This window comes from Leptopilina boulardi, unplaced genomic scaffold (assembly GCF_019393585.1).
Source record: "Leptopilina boulardi isolate dan_hultmark-lab unplaced genomic scaffold, ZJU_Lbou_2.1 LbouV2_137, whole genome shotgun sequence".
Lineage (NCBI taxonomy): Eukaryota > Metazoa > Arthropoda > Insecta > Hymenoptera > Figitidae > Leptopilina > Leptopilina boulardi.
The window spans coordinates 2,451,674-2,467,553 of NW_026137682.1; the positions used below are offsets into that span (position 1 = coordinate 2,451,674).

The window sequence follows — 15,880 nt, forward strand, 5'->3', positions numbered from 1 at the left end:
GGATATTAACAATATTTTTCTTTCAGGTAAAAGGTACTGTGCAATTTTCTCTTTTATTAAGAGCCAATTATTTTCGAATGATTGGTTTTTAATATTTTTTATTCACTTTGTCACTATGGGATTTTCCTCCTTATACTTCCACATACAATTTATTTGTATTCTCTAATGAAATTGTATTGATTTGATATTAATTGTTCTATATGTATTTTTGGGGGGGGAGGGGGGATTGAAAACATTCTCTTATCTTATACACAAGATTGAATATTTTTTAGCTTAATTATAATTGATAATTAAATTATGATTTTTATCTATTATTAATTTTATGATAAAATGAAAAATCTTTTTTTGAAGACGCGAATGTTCTTGTCCTTCATTTACAGCTTTAGTATTGCAATATTTTTCTTTAATCGCAATTCGGTTTAAAATTTTTGTGAAAATTGACTTGAGATTTTTGAAGACAGTGAAAGTTTTAGAGTTTTAGTGTTTAAAGTATAGAAAGAATTTAGTGAATAATCGTAAGTAAAATCAATAAAATAAAAAGTAAGGTCTGTCAAAAAAAGTTTAGTTGCTTAATTTTTACAGCAAGTTTAATTGTAAATATTTTCAGATAAACAGAGGGTTTTTTATCATATCAGGATAAAGGCAATTTGTGAATTTCTGCCTTAACAAAAAGGTGTGTTTTCAGTTTTAAATTTAATTTTTTTTTTTGTATTTTCAAAATAATAGCTGTCTCTTGAAATGTTGCAATCTTAAAAAATATTATTAGAAACAAAAACACTAATTTTATTTATTTACACAATTTATTTTCAAATTCGTAACAGACTAGTTGATACTTAAATTACGTGATTATATTCTAAAAAAAAATAACAATTTTTTTTTAAAAAGAAACAATTATTTAATTTCTTTTATAATAAAAATAACAAAATTCCTTATTTAATTTCAAACTCGTGAGATAAAAAAAAAAAAAAGAAATTTAATTATAAACTGTCCCCAAACATGAATTTTTATTTAAACGTAGAAATAAATTAGGTTTTTATTTTCTTCATTCTTGATTATTGTATTCTTTTTGATACAATGAATTTTTATTTACAAAAAAATTTACAAACAATACTCAATATACTCTCGATTGCAATATCGCCTTCTGCAATAGAGATGAGAATGTTGCATTAACTTCTTGACACAATATCTCGGCAGATTTATCTCCCAATGCTGCTTGTGCAGAACTAACACGTCCCAATTGAAGTAACAAACCCGTCGTATCCTCGGCTAATGGCGGGAATGCCAAACAAATGCGAGTTAATGCTGACAATACAGGCATAAAAAGAACAACTCTGTCCTTGGCTGGTAAAACTCCCAATAAAGTAATCAAGGTATTAATTGCCAATCGCGAAACACTCAATGCTTTTGGAAGTGCATATTGAACAGCCAAATGCGAAGCTAAATCAACAGCAAATACTTGTTTCTCGGGTTCTGGTTGCGAAAGTAATTCCGGGATCCAATCCAAGCAAATATGCATTGATGGAATTCCAGAAACTGTGATTGGTAAAAGTTCTCTTGGATAACCCTAAAATATTGATAGCAAAAAAAAAAAAAAAAAAAATTACATTTTTTTAGTTACAAATTTTAATTTCATTATTTCTCGATTAGATGAATTTTAATTGATTTCAAAATTATTCTTTAAAAATTGAATTTTTTAAATAATTGAAAATACCTACTTGAAAATGAACTAATTTCGCTAATGATGGATCGGCTATGAAAATTTGATGTAAATAGGAACAAATGACACTTCTTATTTCTCGTAGAGACCACATTTGCCCTGGAATAATTCGATCTTCTTCTGTTTCTAAACATGCCTCTAAGAGAATTTGAACAGCTGCACTTTCTTGACCGGCAACCAAAGCCGTTCTCAAATCTTCCCGTTCAGCTTCACTTGTTAATTGACCTATTTTTTCTGTCAGCGGTCGGTCCTGCATATGCCTCGAAAGTTGTGATCTCGATGCTGCCAGAGTCGCTTGCAGAATTCTGAAAATTAAATAATTTCAAATTTTTTTTAATTTATTATTTATTTTTATTTAACTATTTTAAAAGAAATATTTTTTTAAATGAAAAATTCTATGAATTTTCGTCTCAAAGATAAATTTTTTTTTATAATTTTCTTTCTTAAAAAATAATTTGTTTTCTAATCGATGTTCATAAATGTTGTGGACTGTAGTATATATATTATCTTGAAAATGATAATTTTCATTACTTACCGAAGAATCACTGACAGAACTGGTGCGCATCGAAAAACTCTCGTATCACATCTTAAAACTTGTAATGGATCCAGGACAATATTTTCTTGTGTCAAAAAAACATTTTTCACTGTTGAATTTTCTATTAGTAGAGCATTTATCGACAAAACCCATAAACATCTCGGCAAAACTGTATTTAATCTCAGCCACACTTGTTTATATAATTCTGAAAATTTAATTTCAATAATTAAATATTTATTATATGATTAAATATACAAATTAATAATGAAATTATAAAATATTAAATTGTTTAAATTTGCAATAAATAAATAACAATATCAGGAGATGAAAATTCAGCTTGATTGAAATTTATTTGTGATTAATTAATTAATTAATTAATTAATTACATTTTGAAAATTGAGACTTTTAATTTTTAAATTCGGTGTAAATAATTTTATGACGATTTCTCACCTTGAATATACCTAGGCACTTTTTCATCGAGAATTGCTTTGAAGTAATGAATAATAATTGAAGCGTGGGGCCAAATATCGGAAGGTTTCATTGATAAAAGTTGTCGCAATAATCGTCCAGTTCTCGAGGGACATGTCTTTATATGTCCAAATGCCTCGATAATTGAGGCATCATTAATTGTCAATTTCTCTTGATTCGATGTTACTGAATTTATATTAATCATATCATCATCCAACCAATCATCCACCAATGATAAATGTGGAAAATGTGTTGCTAATAGTCGCAAAAGAGGTGAAAAAAGTCCAGCGTAACTTATTTGATCTCTTTGCACTTGTTGCAAAAGATATTTAATTGGTAGTTCAGACAAAAAATCAGTTGAATATGATTTGACTTTTTTTCCTTGCGATATAAAATGATGCATATTTGATAATCTCACATCTTCGTATAGCAGTAGATAGTATAAAAATAATAATTGTGACGTTAATGATGGTTTCGATGTATCAACATCCATATAATCAGTTTCCATTTCAACGATGCTCATGACACTTTTTTTCGAATCAAAATTTGCCCCAAAAACACTATTTTGAAATACTTTACGAATTTCGTCTTCGGTAATTGGTTTATTCGTATGATCCGATGCTTTATTATTGATTACTAAAATTGAATTCACATAAACTTCAACAAGCGCTGGTAAAACTGGATGTAAAGGTGGTACACTGTCGCAAATTTGACGATAAATCCATTTTTTAATTGGTACCTTGTGTTTGGCGAATGCTCGTGATTTGAGTAATTGATGAATACAATGAACGGGAAGAAAGCCAGGAATATTGGCATTAAGATTTGCAGTCACGGGAACTTTAACTGCATGTGCTGTAACAACTTGCTCGGTGAATATTTCTTGCATGAAAATTTGTTTCATTCGCGTGAGATTATTTGGTCTTATTGGAATTTTCATTCCAAGTGTTGCGCAAACTAATTCACATATTGCCGATAATTGATTACTGTGAAAATGAATGGCCATAAGTAGGAGCATTTCGCCAAAACTCGCTGACACGCCACTTGCACTTTCAAAATATGCTTCCTCACGTACTAGCCATTGGACCCATTCGATGCTTTTTTTCTCTAAATTTGTGTGACTTATTAGCGAGGGACATGCGATTAACATACATAATCCTAGAGAAACAAATCGTACACCAGCTGGTGATGGTGGTGGATGTGATGTTAATAGTTTAACGATCATTGAAATTTCATCGTCTTGAAATTTAATTCCACCAATTCCACGAAGAGCGCAATAGAGTCGTAAAAGTGCACTCGCTTGAACAACATGAGATTCGGCTAATTGTGAATCTGAACTGTGTGAAACAATATTTTGCAGTCTTCTCAATAATTCCTCGCGTAATGATTGTAGAGCAGTGTGTGATTCCCATTTTCGTTTTTGACCATTTCTAATGAACATGGCAATCCAATTTCTCACTTGTTGATCATTGCCGAGCAATAGACCAGAGACAAATGCAACCATATCACTTTGATATGGTGAATTGCTTATTGATTCGTTTTCAAGACTGAGAGTGATTGCAAGTGCTGGCATTCGACAGAGTTCAACGCATTTTGCACGAACGGCGAGTGCTTGACTGGGATTCATTCGACAGAGCATTGTCAATGCTTGCGTTCGAATACTTCCAAGATTTGATTCCTCTTGTCGTTCGCCATTCACAATGAGATGTGTACAAACTTCGGTAAAACTATCGGGACTGTTTGCAACAACCCAACAAATTATTTCGGGACCATGTTTCACGTGAAGAAGAGTTTCACAAATAACGGGAATCGATAGAAGATCGGGTAATTCAGCGAGTGCAATGCAAATAACGTAACTTATTTCTTCCATATAAACAGCATTGTCAAATAGATCGGATTGTTTTATTTGAAAGTCCTCATTTTTTTGTTGTTCACGAATTTGTGACGAAATAAAGAGAATTTCACTCAATACAAGACGAATACGTCGTGATGCTTCACTTCTTTCAAATTCAAGAGCCAGTCCACTTTGAAGTGATTGTGCTAGAATACTGTCACATTGACTGTTTCCTATTTTTTGCCTAAAAGAAAAATTTTTTTTTTTTTAAGTTTAAAAATTGATAATCGAATTTTTTTAATTATTAGAAAATTTAAATTACTTAAAATTATGATAACAAAAATAAAATAAATTTAGAAAGAAGAGTTTAGTTTGTATTTTATTAACGATTTGCTATTTTTTTTTCTCTATTTCATTAAATTATTTAATTTTAGTAAAAGAAAAATTTAATATTCAGAAAAAAATGTTTATTAATATAAAAATAATCATTTGTTATTATGTATTTTATTTAATATAATTAATGGTAGGATATTAATTTTTTTAATGACTTTGGTAATAATAGAAAATAATTAAAATTCATTTAAGCAAAATATAAAATAATTTGATACTTTAAGTTAACTTTTTCGAATTTAAATAAATATAGAACTTTTAAACAATAACGATAGTAATCATTTGTTTCTATTCTACTGTTTACAAAATCATACCTTAATTGTTGCTCTTTTCGAACATCAATTTCCAAACCATGGAAGTCAATTGACAGTAAACCAACTATTGAATTGACTGATTCAATTGCTGAAAGAATTGTCAAAATTTCTTTTCTTGCTTCGACACATTCTTTTGTTATATCAAGTGGTGAAATTAAACTCATTCTAACCAAGCATGGTAAAATTGGTCGTACCTCTTTCTCTGAGCACATTGCTAATTCTTTTGTATTTACATTTTGAATAGCGGAAAAAACACGCGGAATAACTGGAGACGGAGTTATCATTTTTTCTTTTTTTACTTGTTTACTAAAAAAAACAAAAAAAAAAAAAAAACTGAAGAACTAAAATTTTAATTAACACAAGTTTTCTTTTATACCGCTAATAATATCCAAGTTGACGTTTTATTTTCTATCGTGGCCGCGGCCATATTGAATTTTACTTCTCTGAGAGGTGCTGCCTCTGGCGGCAAATTTGAAAGTTAATTTTAATTTCTTTTAAATTTTACATCATTAAAAAAAAATTTTTTTTGAAATCATTATTAAAATGATTGATTATAAAGATAAGGATTTTTTTTTAAATGAAATATACATAACATAAGTTTAGTTTATGATTAAGAATTGATTATAAATAGGTTATGTATATTTCATGCAACCCGTCATACATCTTAGTATATAAAAAAGATAATTAGAATTATCTAACTTTAAATAAGAGAATTTTTTCTTATGATTTAATACAATAACTTAATAAAAAATATAAAGTAAATTACAATAACATAAATATATTTCATTCATGTTTATTTAACGTTTAAATACAGTAAATACAATATATATATATATATTTACATGGACGAAAGGTTTTTCAGCAAAGCGTATAGAATATATCCGAAAAAGTTTCAATACACCCCCAGTGGATAATTTATATCTACATTATATAACTAAATGCGTATATATATATATATATTCAAATTACATAAAATATTGACAGGAGATTTTTTGTGTATAATTGCGTCAAAAGTATAATATATTTACATGAGGCATGTAATTGATTTAATTGATAGTTGTAATTAATTAATAATAATAATAGTAAATAATTAATTATTAATAATATTAATGATTATTAATTAAATTAATTAAATAAAAAAGATTTATTTTAATTACTTATTAATAATTAATTGTTAATAATTAAATAATAATATAATAACTATCAATTGTTAATATAAATAATGATTCTAAATTTCTAATATAATTCTTCTACGTAAGAAGCCTTTGTTTCTTGATTAATTTTAATACAAATATATACTTTCTCGAGTTGATAATAATTAACGTACACAGAAAATTAAAAGGCATTAAAATAAGCTGCAACGCTTATTATTTTAATGCCTTTTAATTTTCTGTGTAGTTTTTTGGAAACTTAACAATTTCTTCATATAACAATAATGATATCTAATAATAATAATAATAATAATAATAATAAAGATAATATTAATAATATACATTTACAATATAAATTAACTGCAAAAATTCCTTCTTTGCATAAAAAAGTTTTTAATTAATAGTTAACTAATAATAATAATTATTATTATATCTTCAAACTTAACATTAAAATTTAAATTACAAATTCTTTTAAACAATTTATTAATTATTAACAATTTATTATTTTTAATCTCTGATTTAATTTAAATTGAATTTTGCATAAATATATTCATAATATATAATTCAATATTTATAATAATTAATTAGAATATTATATTAACGAAATAATAATACTAACAATTTTCACAGAATTGTATAAGATTCCTTGTTATCAGAAAATGTTTTATAATATATTTTTAAGCGTGATTATATAAAATTTTTCGTTTAATTGGATTACAATTGAAAGCATTTTTAATGTCCAACCAGTTAATGTTAAATATATATATAGTAGAATGTTTTATATAATAATTATTAAGATTACATATATCGCAGTTAAATAATATTGTTTTCGTCTCAACAATAATAACATTTTTTTTTTAATTCACTGGATTAAATAATTACCTATAAATGGATTTTTATGGATAATGTTATTGACTTATTCGAGATTATTATTGACTTTCTTGATGATATTATTATTTAATAAAACAAGTGTACTACAATTTTTTTTGTATACGTATACAGTATACTTGTATTATATGTTGTACACTGAAAAAAAAATTTATTTGATTCAAATACTCGATTACTTGAGTATTATCAATTAAATATTTATTTGAACCAAATAATTTTTATTTGAATTAAATAAATTGTATTTGAACCAATAATTTCTGTACTTGAAACAAATACCATTTAATTGACTCAAATAATAATTATTTGATACAAATAAATATTTATTTGATAATAGTCAAGTAATCCAGTATTTGAATAAAATGAATTTTTTTTTCAGTGTATTATGTAATAATACGGTAACAATATGTAATTATTATGTTGTATTATTATTAATCAAACTGATATTTCATATAATATTTGTAATTTAAACAATTAATTTTTAAACAATGTTTATATTAATAATTTCAATAATCATTATTTGAGTTAGTCACAATACTTTTTTTTTTTATTAGGCAGTTTTTGGTAAAATTCGAAAACATGAAAATCGTAAATTTGATAATTTTTTATACTTGTATATTATTATAATTAATCATTATTGATTATTTTATCATATTCATTCTTTCACAGAAAATTAAAAGACATTAAAATAAGCTGCAACGCTTATTATTTTAATGCCTTTTAATTTTCTGTGTTCTAGCGGTTATATTTTTATTAATCGTATATAGATATGTTTAGAGAACATTTTCTAAAGTTTACTACATTTTTCAAAATTAATTTAAAAATTTTTTTTTTCATTTTTCGTTGTGTAAGAGTTTAAATTAATTAAAAAATTAGCACCACGAGTCTTTTTAAAATTGTAAATTTTTAAAGAATTGTTGTGCTAATTCATTAATTTCTCAAAAAATTGGTATAATTGAAATTATTTTTTTTGTATATATATATATAATTATGTATAATATACAAATTATTTGTTTATCGATAAATTGTAATTTTTTAATATTGTATATAGTTATATATATGTATAATAATGCCTTAATTATTGTATGTTAATCAACAATTTATTTTTGTTGATAATAAAATACCACAAGTTATTTTATTTTTAACGCGTGCAAAAAATATTGGTAGCAAAAATAATTATCAATCATTTGGAAAAAGTTCAACAACATTTTTTATAAGAATTCTAAACTTATATAAGTCATTCGCTAAAACTAATTTTTTCGAAATAAAATAAATAGATACATATATTTTACCGAATTTTTATAGGGATATAATGATCACACTTATTAATTATTGTTCTTGGATTCATTCAAATTGTCTTGGCAATATATAATAATGTATAAGATTTTTTTTTTTTTTTTTTTTTAAATTTATTATATATACCACTTTGGCGTGTTTTGGTATATATAACATATATTTTAGAGGAGGACTTAATTTTCCTTGAGAATTTGTGTATTTATATATATGAAAATATCCATTTATGCGCGTGCAAAAAATATTCTTAGACAACAATATTCTATTTTTATAATATTATACAATACAGCAAATTTAAATAATCGTATAACGATTTAGGAAACTTGTTAAATTTAATTGTTATTCAACAATAAAAAATTAATAATCTTTTCCTGTTTTAATACTGTGTGTGTGTGTTTATTGAGATTTTGCTTTTTAAAGCACAAAATTTCCAAAAAGAAATTTCAAATTTACTAAAATGTTAATTATAATATTTCAATCTCAAATTTTCACTGCAGTCAATTTTTGTTAATTAGATAAAAAAAAAAAAAAAAATGTTATAAAATTATATAAAACAAAAAATATTAAAATATTTGGAAAAAATTGAAACTTCATTCTTACTTGTTATTTTATTTGAGAAACTTTTTCATTTGTTTCGTCTGATGTTGCATACTAAATTGGGCATTTTCCGCTTTATTAATGAGAGAATCTAATTTGTCAATGTGTGATCCAATTTTCTGATTAATGTCAACTTTTTTCTGTGACATTGAACTTGTTCTTCCACCCTCCTCTTGACTTGTATCATCTTCAAAATTCTCATTTTGTCCCGTTGTTTCGGTTTCTTGATTTTTTTCTTCAACTAATTCCCTCTCTTCTGAATTGCTTGTCTCTTTGGATTTACGTGTTTTGTGCTCAGGTGTGCCTGGTTGTGATTTTGAACGAACTTTTAACAGGGTCCCCAAACTTCCACATACTGTCTATAATTTCAAATTTAATTATTATTTATAAATAATTTGTCTCACAGACTAACAAATATTTATTTGATTTAAATAAAAAAATTACAAATATATATATACGTTTATTTAACTCAAATATATTATATTTGGTTCAAATGAAATATTCCTCTGGGTGTATCAATATTAAGATTATGAAAATTTATTAAATACATTTTTTAATCTACTGAAAGTATTAGGCATATTAATTATAATTACAATTAAATAAAATGCAATTACAATTTTTTAATATATAAATGTTAACTTGAATTTTTGAAAATAACTTTTTAACTGGAATTAGTCATTGCTTTTTATTACTTATAAAGCGAATTTATGAGAAAAGATTTTTTTTGATGATATGTAGAATTTATGTGAAGCTAGAAATGTAAATATCTAATTGATAAGATTTATTTGAAAAAATTAATTTTATGTAGAATCTTCTTTTTTTTTTTATTTTGAAATTCTTAAATTTTGTGTGATAATATTCAAGTTTTGTTTTATTTTAGTGAGAAGAAATTACCTTGAACCTGTTGATTTTTTTCTGTGTGGCAGAAAGAATACTATTTAATTCATCTAATCCACCACCTACCCGTTTCATGCTCTCATCCGTTTGATCCAATTCCTAATTAAAAATTCATATACAAAATAGAGAAAATTAGGTTTTATGAAAATAATCACACAAAATGAAATTTAATTTTTTTTTAAATGCAATTTATAATTTTTTTTATTTTATTTTCGTTATTAATAGTCTTTTAATAATATAATAATATATCAAATGAAATTAAATTTTCGATGAATGAAAATTTTGATATAATTTTCATTAAATATTTATTATAATTTTATGTTGAATTTTGTTTGAAACTTTTTTTTTTTTATATCTTGGACATTTTTCTTTGATATTATTAATTAAAAAAGTATTTTACCTGAGCTTTTGCATCGTCTAAATTTTCTTCCTCCACGTTATTTCTTTTTTGAGCCTCTTCACTATTGGCCCATTCCTCTTCAGATGGGGTTGGTAATCCAAGTAATTCTGCTCGCTGACAAGCATATTGATAATCCTCGGACATATTATAAATTTGATGAATTAATAATTATAGATGATAATATAGAATTTTTTTTCCAGACGAACAATTTAAGAGCACACCTTTTTGAATTTCTTTAAATTAGCACTGAACGGCAATTGAGAATGAATCCATATTGAAGTCGCTTTTGCGCAAACTCTCAAAGAAAACGTGCTTACGCACAGATTCAATACCAATAATCTACTTAATCGAGCTGATATGGTGAAATTTATAAGATTTCAGACATACTAGTGAAAACCTATAAAAAAAAACTGTATAGGTATATATAGAAAAATTTAATGCACTTTTAAAATTTAAGAATTTTTAATTGAAAAATCAGTTTTATTATTTGAATTTTTATTATCGTTTATATAAATCCAAAAAAATGTTACTTTGAATTAAAGAATTATTTCTTTGATATAGGGTAAGAGAAATTTTTTCTTTAATTTAGAGAAAATTTATTTGATTTAAAGAAAATTTTTTTATTATAAATAAAACTTTGTTTGAAATTGAAAATCTTTATATATGATGTATTCCACGCCAAAGTGTAAGTCCATCTGCAATTGCATCTCCGATTTTTTTGAGATTTTTTTTTCTTTAAGTACTAATTGAGACTAGTTTCCATGAATTTTTTCAAATTTTTTTAGCAAGCCGTTTTCGAGTTATGGAATTTTCAAAATTGGAGAATTTTTATGACTTTTAATTTTTGAATGCTCATAACTTTCTTAAAAATGCATCAATTTTAAAAGTCTTTTTTTTCAAAATGTGTGTTTTTAAACGTACTTTTCAACAAAAAAATCGAAAAATTTTTTAAACGATATTACTATCAAATTTTTGAGTTTTAATGATAAAAAGTCATTTTTCTCATTTGACGTACTGATCAATTTTTTTCAAAATTAAAAAAAAAAAAACTACTTCTTTTTACGAAATTTTTAAGCCTAGCCCGATAATGTGCAAACAATTTTTACAATATTTTCGGAATTTTTCAAAAATTTTTGAATTTTGAAAAAAAATGACTTTTAAAATTGATGCATTTTTAAGGAAGTTATGAGCATTTAAAAATTAAAAGTCATAAAAATTCTCCAATTTTCAAAATTCCATAACTCGAAAACGGCTTGCTAAAAAAATTTGAAAAAATTCATGGAAGCTAGTCTCAATTAGTACTTAAAGAAAAAAAAATCGGAGATGCAATTGCAGATGGACCACTTTGGCGTGGAATACATCCTATATTAAACAAATTTTTTTTAAATCAAATAAATTTTTTAGAAATTAAAGAAAATTTTTCTTTGACCATAAATATCAAAGAAATATTACTTTGATTCAAAGAAACATTTTTCTGGGTGTATATTTATTTTTTAATTGGATTATAATTTGCTCTCTCAAGTTATTTGTCGTATGGACTATTTAATAATGAAAAATCTTTGAATCAAAGAAATTTATCTATTGCTTTAATAATATTTATTATTAATTAAAAAACTTTGATTCATAAAAATTACTTATACTTTGAATAAAATAGGAAATTTCTAATTCAAGAAAATAAATTTTTGATTAATTTTTTAAAAAATAATAAAGCAATAAATAATTTCTATTTATCAAATCAATTTCTTTTGTACATAGACTTTAAAATATATAGTCAAAAAATATATTCAATTTTATTAAAGAAAAATCATTTCTGGTTTTGTCACTTTTATATTCTTTTGTTCAAATAAACCGTAAACTTTTTACTGTTTAATCTCATTTTAAATAAAAAATTAATAGAATTTTATGTATAACGGGATATAAAGAAAAACTTTTGAGATATAAAATCTTTTTTTTACTGCGTTTCTAAATAGGTGCGTAAAAACCGTTTTATAATGAATAAATTGACATTAAAGTTGAAAACGAGAGACAAGGGAAAACGCGGGTCAACGCGTATTGAATAAAAAAAAAAAAAAGATTGTACAATTTGCGTACAAAATTATGTGGGTAAATCGCATTTATCGATTTTTTTTTTCATTTAGTATAAAGTGACAATTTATCTGCAAATTCTAGTACATTTCAGGAAAAGTAAAGTTCATCGTCACTTTATACACACTATATAAGTATATACATACTTTGTCGCAGTTGATGTTTGTATATTCAATTCTGATTTTCAAACATGCGTCATAAACAATTGCGTAAAAAGCGACCTAGAATCTCAAAAAAAAAAAGTTGCGTAGACATTAAAAATTACTTTCTTTGCTTTTTCATTTATCACATATCTTTTATAGAAATTTTCTCTTTAGATGTCATCTGAGGGGATATTCTGAAATCGATTTTTTCTATATTTTTACATTTTGACAATTTAAATATTTTTATATAGGGTCAGTTGGTGTAAATGGGGACAAGAGGTTTTGGAGCTTAATTTACAGTTTTAAAATTAAGTTCAACATCAATATTTTAACCTCAGATCACCTGCAAGAGGTTTTGAGTATTGCCAAGCTTTTATCTTGACAATTGACAGCAAGATAAAAAAAGTTATCGCTCAATGCATAAAAACTTGAAAATCAAAGTCAAATTGTTTCAGTATTTTGTCGAGCATTTCAAAGAAAACAGACTTAAAAATCATATCAAATTTTTTTCTTATTCCTTATGACTCCTATAATAGAAATTCACTTGAATTTTTCATTTTTGTCAATTTGGTTAATAATGACAAGCTGTCACCATTTACCCTGAGTTTTCAAATTTTTGGGGTAAATAGGGACAGCTTGTCATTATTAACCAAATTCACAAAAATCAAAAATTCAAGTGAATTTCTGTTATGGGAGTCATAAGGAATAAGAAAAAAATTTGTCATGATTTTTAAGTCTGTTTTTTTTTCAAATGCGAGACAAAATACTGAAATGAAAAAAAAATAAAAAAATTTCAATTGGTTCAACTATTATATATCTACTACAAATTTTTTTTCAAGTTTTTTCATCCCTTAATACAGTAATATATTTAAAAAAACTTTTTTCTTAAAACTTTCTTAGAAACTATGCTGTCCCCATTTACCTCGAATTTTATGAAATTTTCTAAATTTTAGCACAGAAAAAACTTGGACTCATTTTTGTTGCAACTCATTTTCTTTTGGGTATCGAAATGAGTATGGGACAAACTTCATGTTATTCAAAATGATATTGGCTGGAATTTCAGATTTCTAAGTTGGCATCATAAGCAGAGTAATTTTGTATTTCAATTATTGTTTCTAATATTTCAACAACACCAGAAAGATTATTTTGACCAGTACGAATATTTAGAAGTTTTTAAATAAAAATTATTTATTATTATTTACGTAGATAATAATTAATTTCATAAGTTTTTAAATTTACCGCTATTATTTAAGTTGGCAGTACCGTTCCTGTTGTCAAAACACATGTTTTCATTTTTCTAACCTAAAAACATATTTCCTTTATTATTTTATTACGCGATTACAAGCAATTTTTAATCAAATATATTAAGTCTAGCGTGTTATTTACTTCTTTGTAATTATTATATTTCATGTTTTTGTGCAAAATTATTCGTTATTTCACAATATTTTTCCATTTTTCTTTTTCTCAAAATGAAACTTGCCTGTTTCATTTTGATACTTTTACCTTAGAACTCGAAATGAAACAATCAGTTTCATTTTTGTTGCGAATCAAATTGAGTATAGAATCTATACTCAATTTGAATTCAGGTTTTTTCTGTGAGGGTAAATGAGGACAGTCAGTTTCAAGCCTTTAAAGCTTATCTAAATTTTTTTCTGCTGCATAAAATTAATCCTGGGAACGTAAATAACAACTTAAAAAAAAAACCGCAAATATTAACTTTTAAAGGAAGAAACTTACGTAATTTGTGAAAAATATCAATTTTGTTCCCATTTACCCCAACTGACCCTATTTAAGAATTAGAATTAATTTAACTCAAATTGATAATAAAAGATATTTAAAAATTCATTAATATTTCTTAATTTAAAGAGGTAATTAAATATTAAAATTAAGGAATTTTTCAGTAAATTTTAAAACTCAGAAAAAAATTTCTTTGATTCATGCAAATAAATGAATTTGCTATTTCAGGAAATTTAATGTGTTTAATTAATAATTATTAATTAATTAATAATAATTATTATTTCGTGTTATCTAACTTTTTATTGAATAGACAAAAAGTTTATTTGTCTCATTCAAATTCTTTCTTTTTTTTGAAAAATTTATTAAAATAAACCAAACGTTTATTAATTTGATTATAAGTAGAGATGCGTGTTTAAATAGAACTTACAGCTTGATGAAAAATTTTTATGTATGAAAATTGTATTTTGATATTGATATAACTTACTTAAATGTTTATTTTCGTTAATTATTTTTATAATTTATTAAAGAATAATTAATTGACATTCAACATTGAATAATTGTGTTTTGAATCACTTTTTCTTTTTAATTTATAATATTTGTATCCAACAGGGATTTTACAAAAATCACAAAAAATTTTGAAAAGTATTTTAATTTGCGTTGTGACTAAATTGTCATAATTTTTAGATTAATTTTTTCAGCTTTATTAATAATATTAGCAGATTATTATAGTTAATTATCGATTGCATTGCGAATTATTTTCTAATTTTGAAAAATATTTTAATTTTCGCCGTTATATCAATTTCAAAATCTAAACATTGAACGCGATCGCTGAGAGTAGACCAACTTCAAGTTAGAAGCAAGTACAGTTTTAACCTGAAAATAATGTGCAATTTTTAATCGCCTATATCTCCTAAAATAGTTTTGGAACCAAAACGGAATTTATGGTGCGCGTAGATTTCGATCCTATTTAGCTGCTGTGCAAGTGCCAATTTTTTTTATTTTTCTTTAACGGAGATATTCAGTTGCAATGTTCGCAAAAATGCAGAAATTGCGAACTTTCAACTCAATATTTCTTTTATATTTAGTATGAAAATATAGAAAGTGCCAAGAAAATTTTAATGTCCTATCCATTTACTTCATATTAGGTAAGTTCAAATTTAATTTAATAATTCCACTTAATTGTAATTAACTGATAAAAATCGAAAAATTAGGTTATTTGACAGACTAACTTTAAAGACATATTTTATCCATTATTTTAATTTTTTCTCTAATTTAATCATTAGAAAATAATAAATCAATTCATTCTAAACAAGAAACAATAATTCATTTTACCTATTTAACAATTATTATATCTTTTTTTATATATTTTATAATTGTCAAAAAAGTGACAGTTTTCCGGACCTTCCCCACTTTAAACTCATATTTTGAGAAAAATAA

General features: G+C 24.6%; 2 protein-coding genes across 2 annotated transcripts in view; both read right to left on the bottom strand.

Annotated features, from left to right (window-relative positions):
• Positions 1-798: 798 nt before the first annotated feature.
• On the bottom strand, positions 799-5,683 carry LOC127291413 (integrator complex subunit 2). Its single transcript, XM_051320541.1, has 5 exons — positions 5,256-5,683; positions 2,703-4,795; positions 2,253-2,457; positions 1,716-2,022; positions 799-1,564 (listed from the first exon to the last, which is right to left on the bottom strand). Exons 1-5 carry the CDS (start codon positions 5,537-5,539, stop codon positions 1,112-1,114), a joined length of 3,342 nt encoding a protein of 1,113 aa, XP_051176498.1. The 5' UTR covers positions 5,540-5,683; the 3' UTR covers positions 799-1,111.
• A 2,685-nt stretch (positions 5,684-8,368) lies between these two features.
• Positions 8,369-15,880, bottom strand: part of LOC127291430 (uncharacterized) — a 29,627-nt gene continuing 22,115 nt past the window's right edge. The window contains exons 2-4 of the mRNA XM_051320560.1: positions 10,479-10,875; positions 10,076-10,177; positions 8,369-9,540 (exon numbers count right to left, since the gene is read on the bottom strand). Coding sequence (XP_051176517.1) covers positions 9,193-9,540; positions 10,076-10,177; positions 10,479-10,622 — 594 coding nt within the window. The 5' untranslated portion in view covers positions 10,623-10,875 and the 3' untranslated portion in view covers positions 8,369-9,192. The remainder of the gene's footprint in view (positions 9,541-10,075; positions 10,178-10,478; positions 10,876-15,880) is intronic.

Excerpts from the sequence above, each read along its gene's own strand:
- LOC127291413 (XM_051320541.1), bottom strand. The coding sequence starts at position 5,539 with ATGATAACTCCGTCTCCAGTTATTCCGCGTGTTTTTTCCGCTATTCAA. Across the intron at positions 4,796-5,255 it reads CGAAAAGAGCAACAATTAAG|GCAAAAAATAGGAAACAGTC; the intron begins GTATGATTTTGT and ends TTTTTCTTTTAG. Across the intron at positions 2,458-2,702 it reads AGTGCCTAGGTATATTCAAG|AATTATATAAACAAGTGTGG; the intron begins GTGAGAAATCGT and ends TTAAATTTTCAG.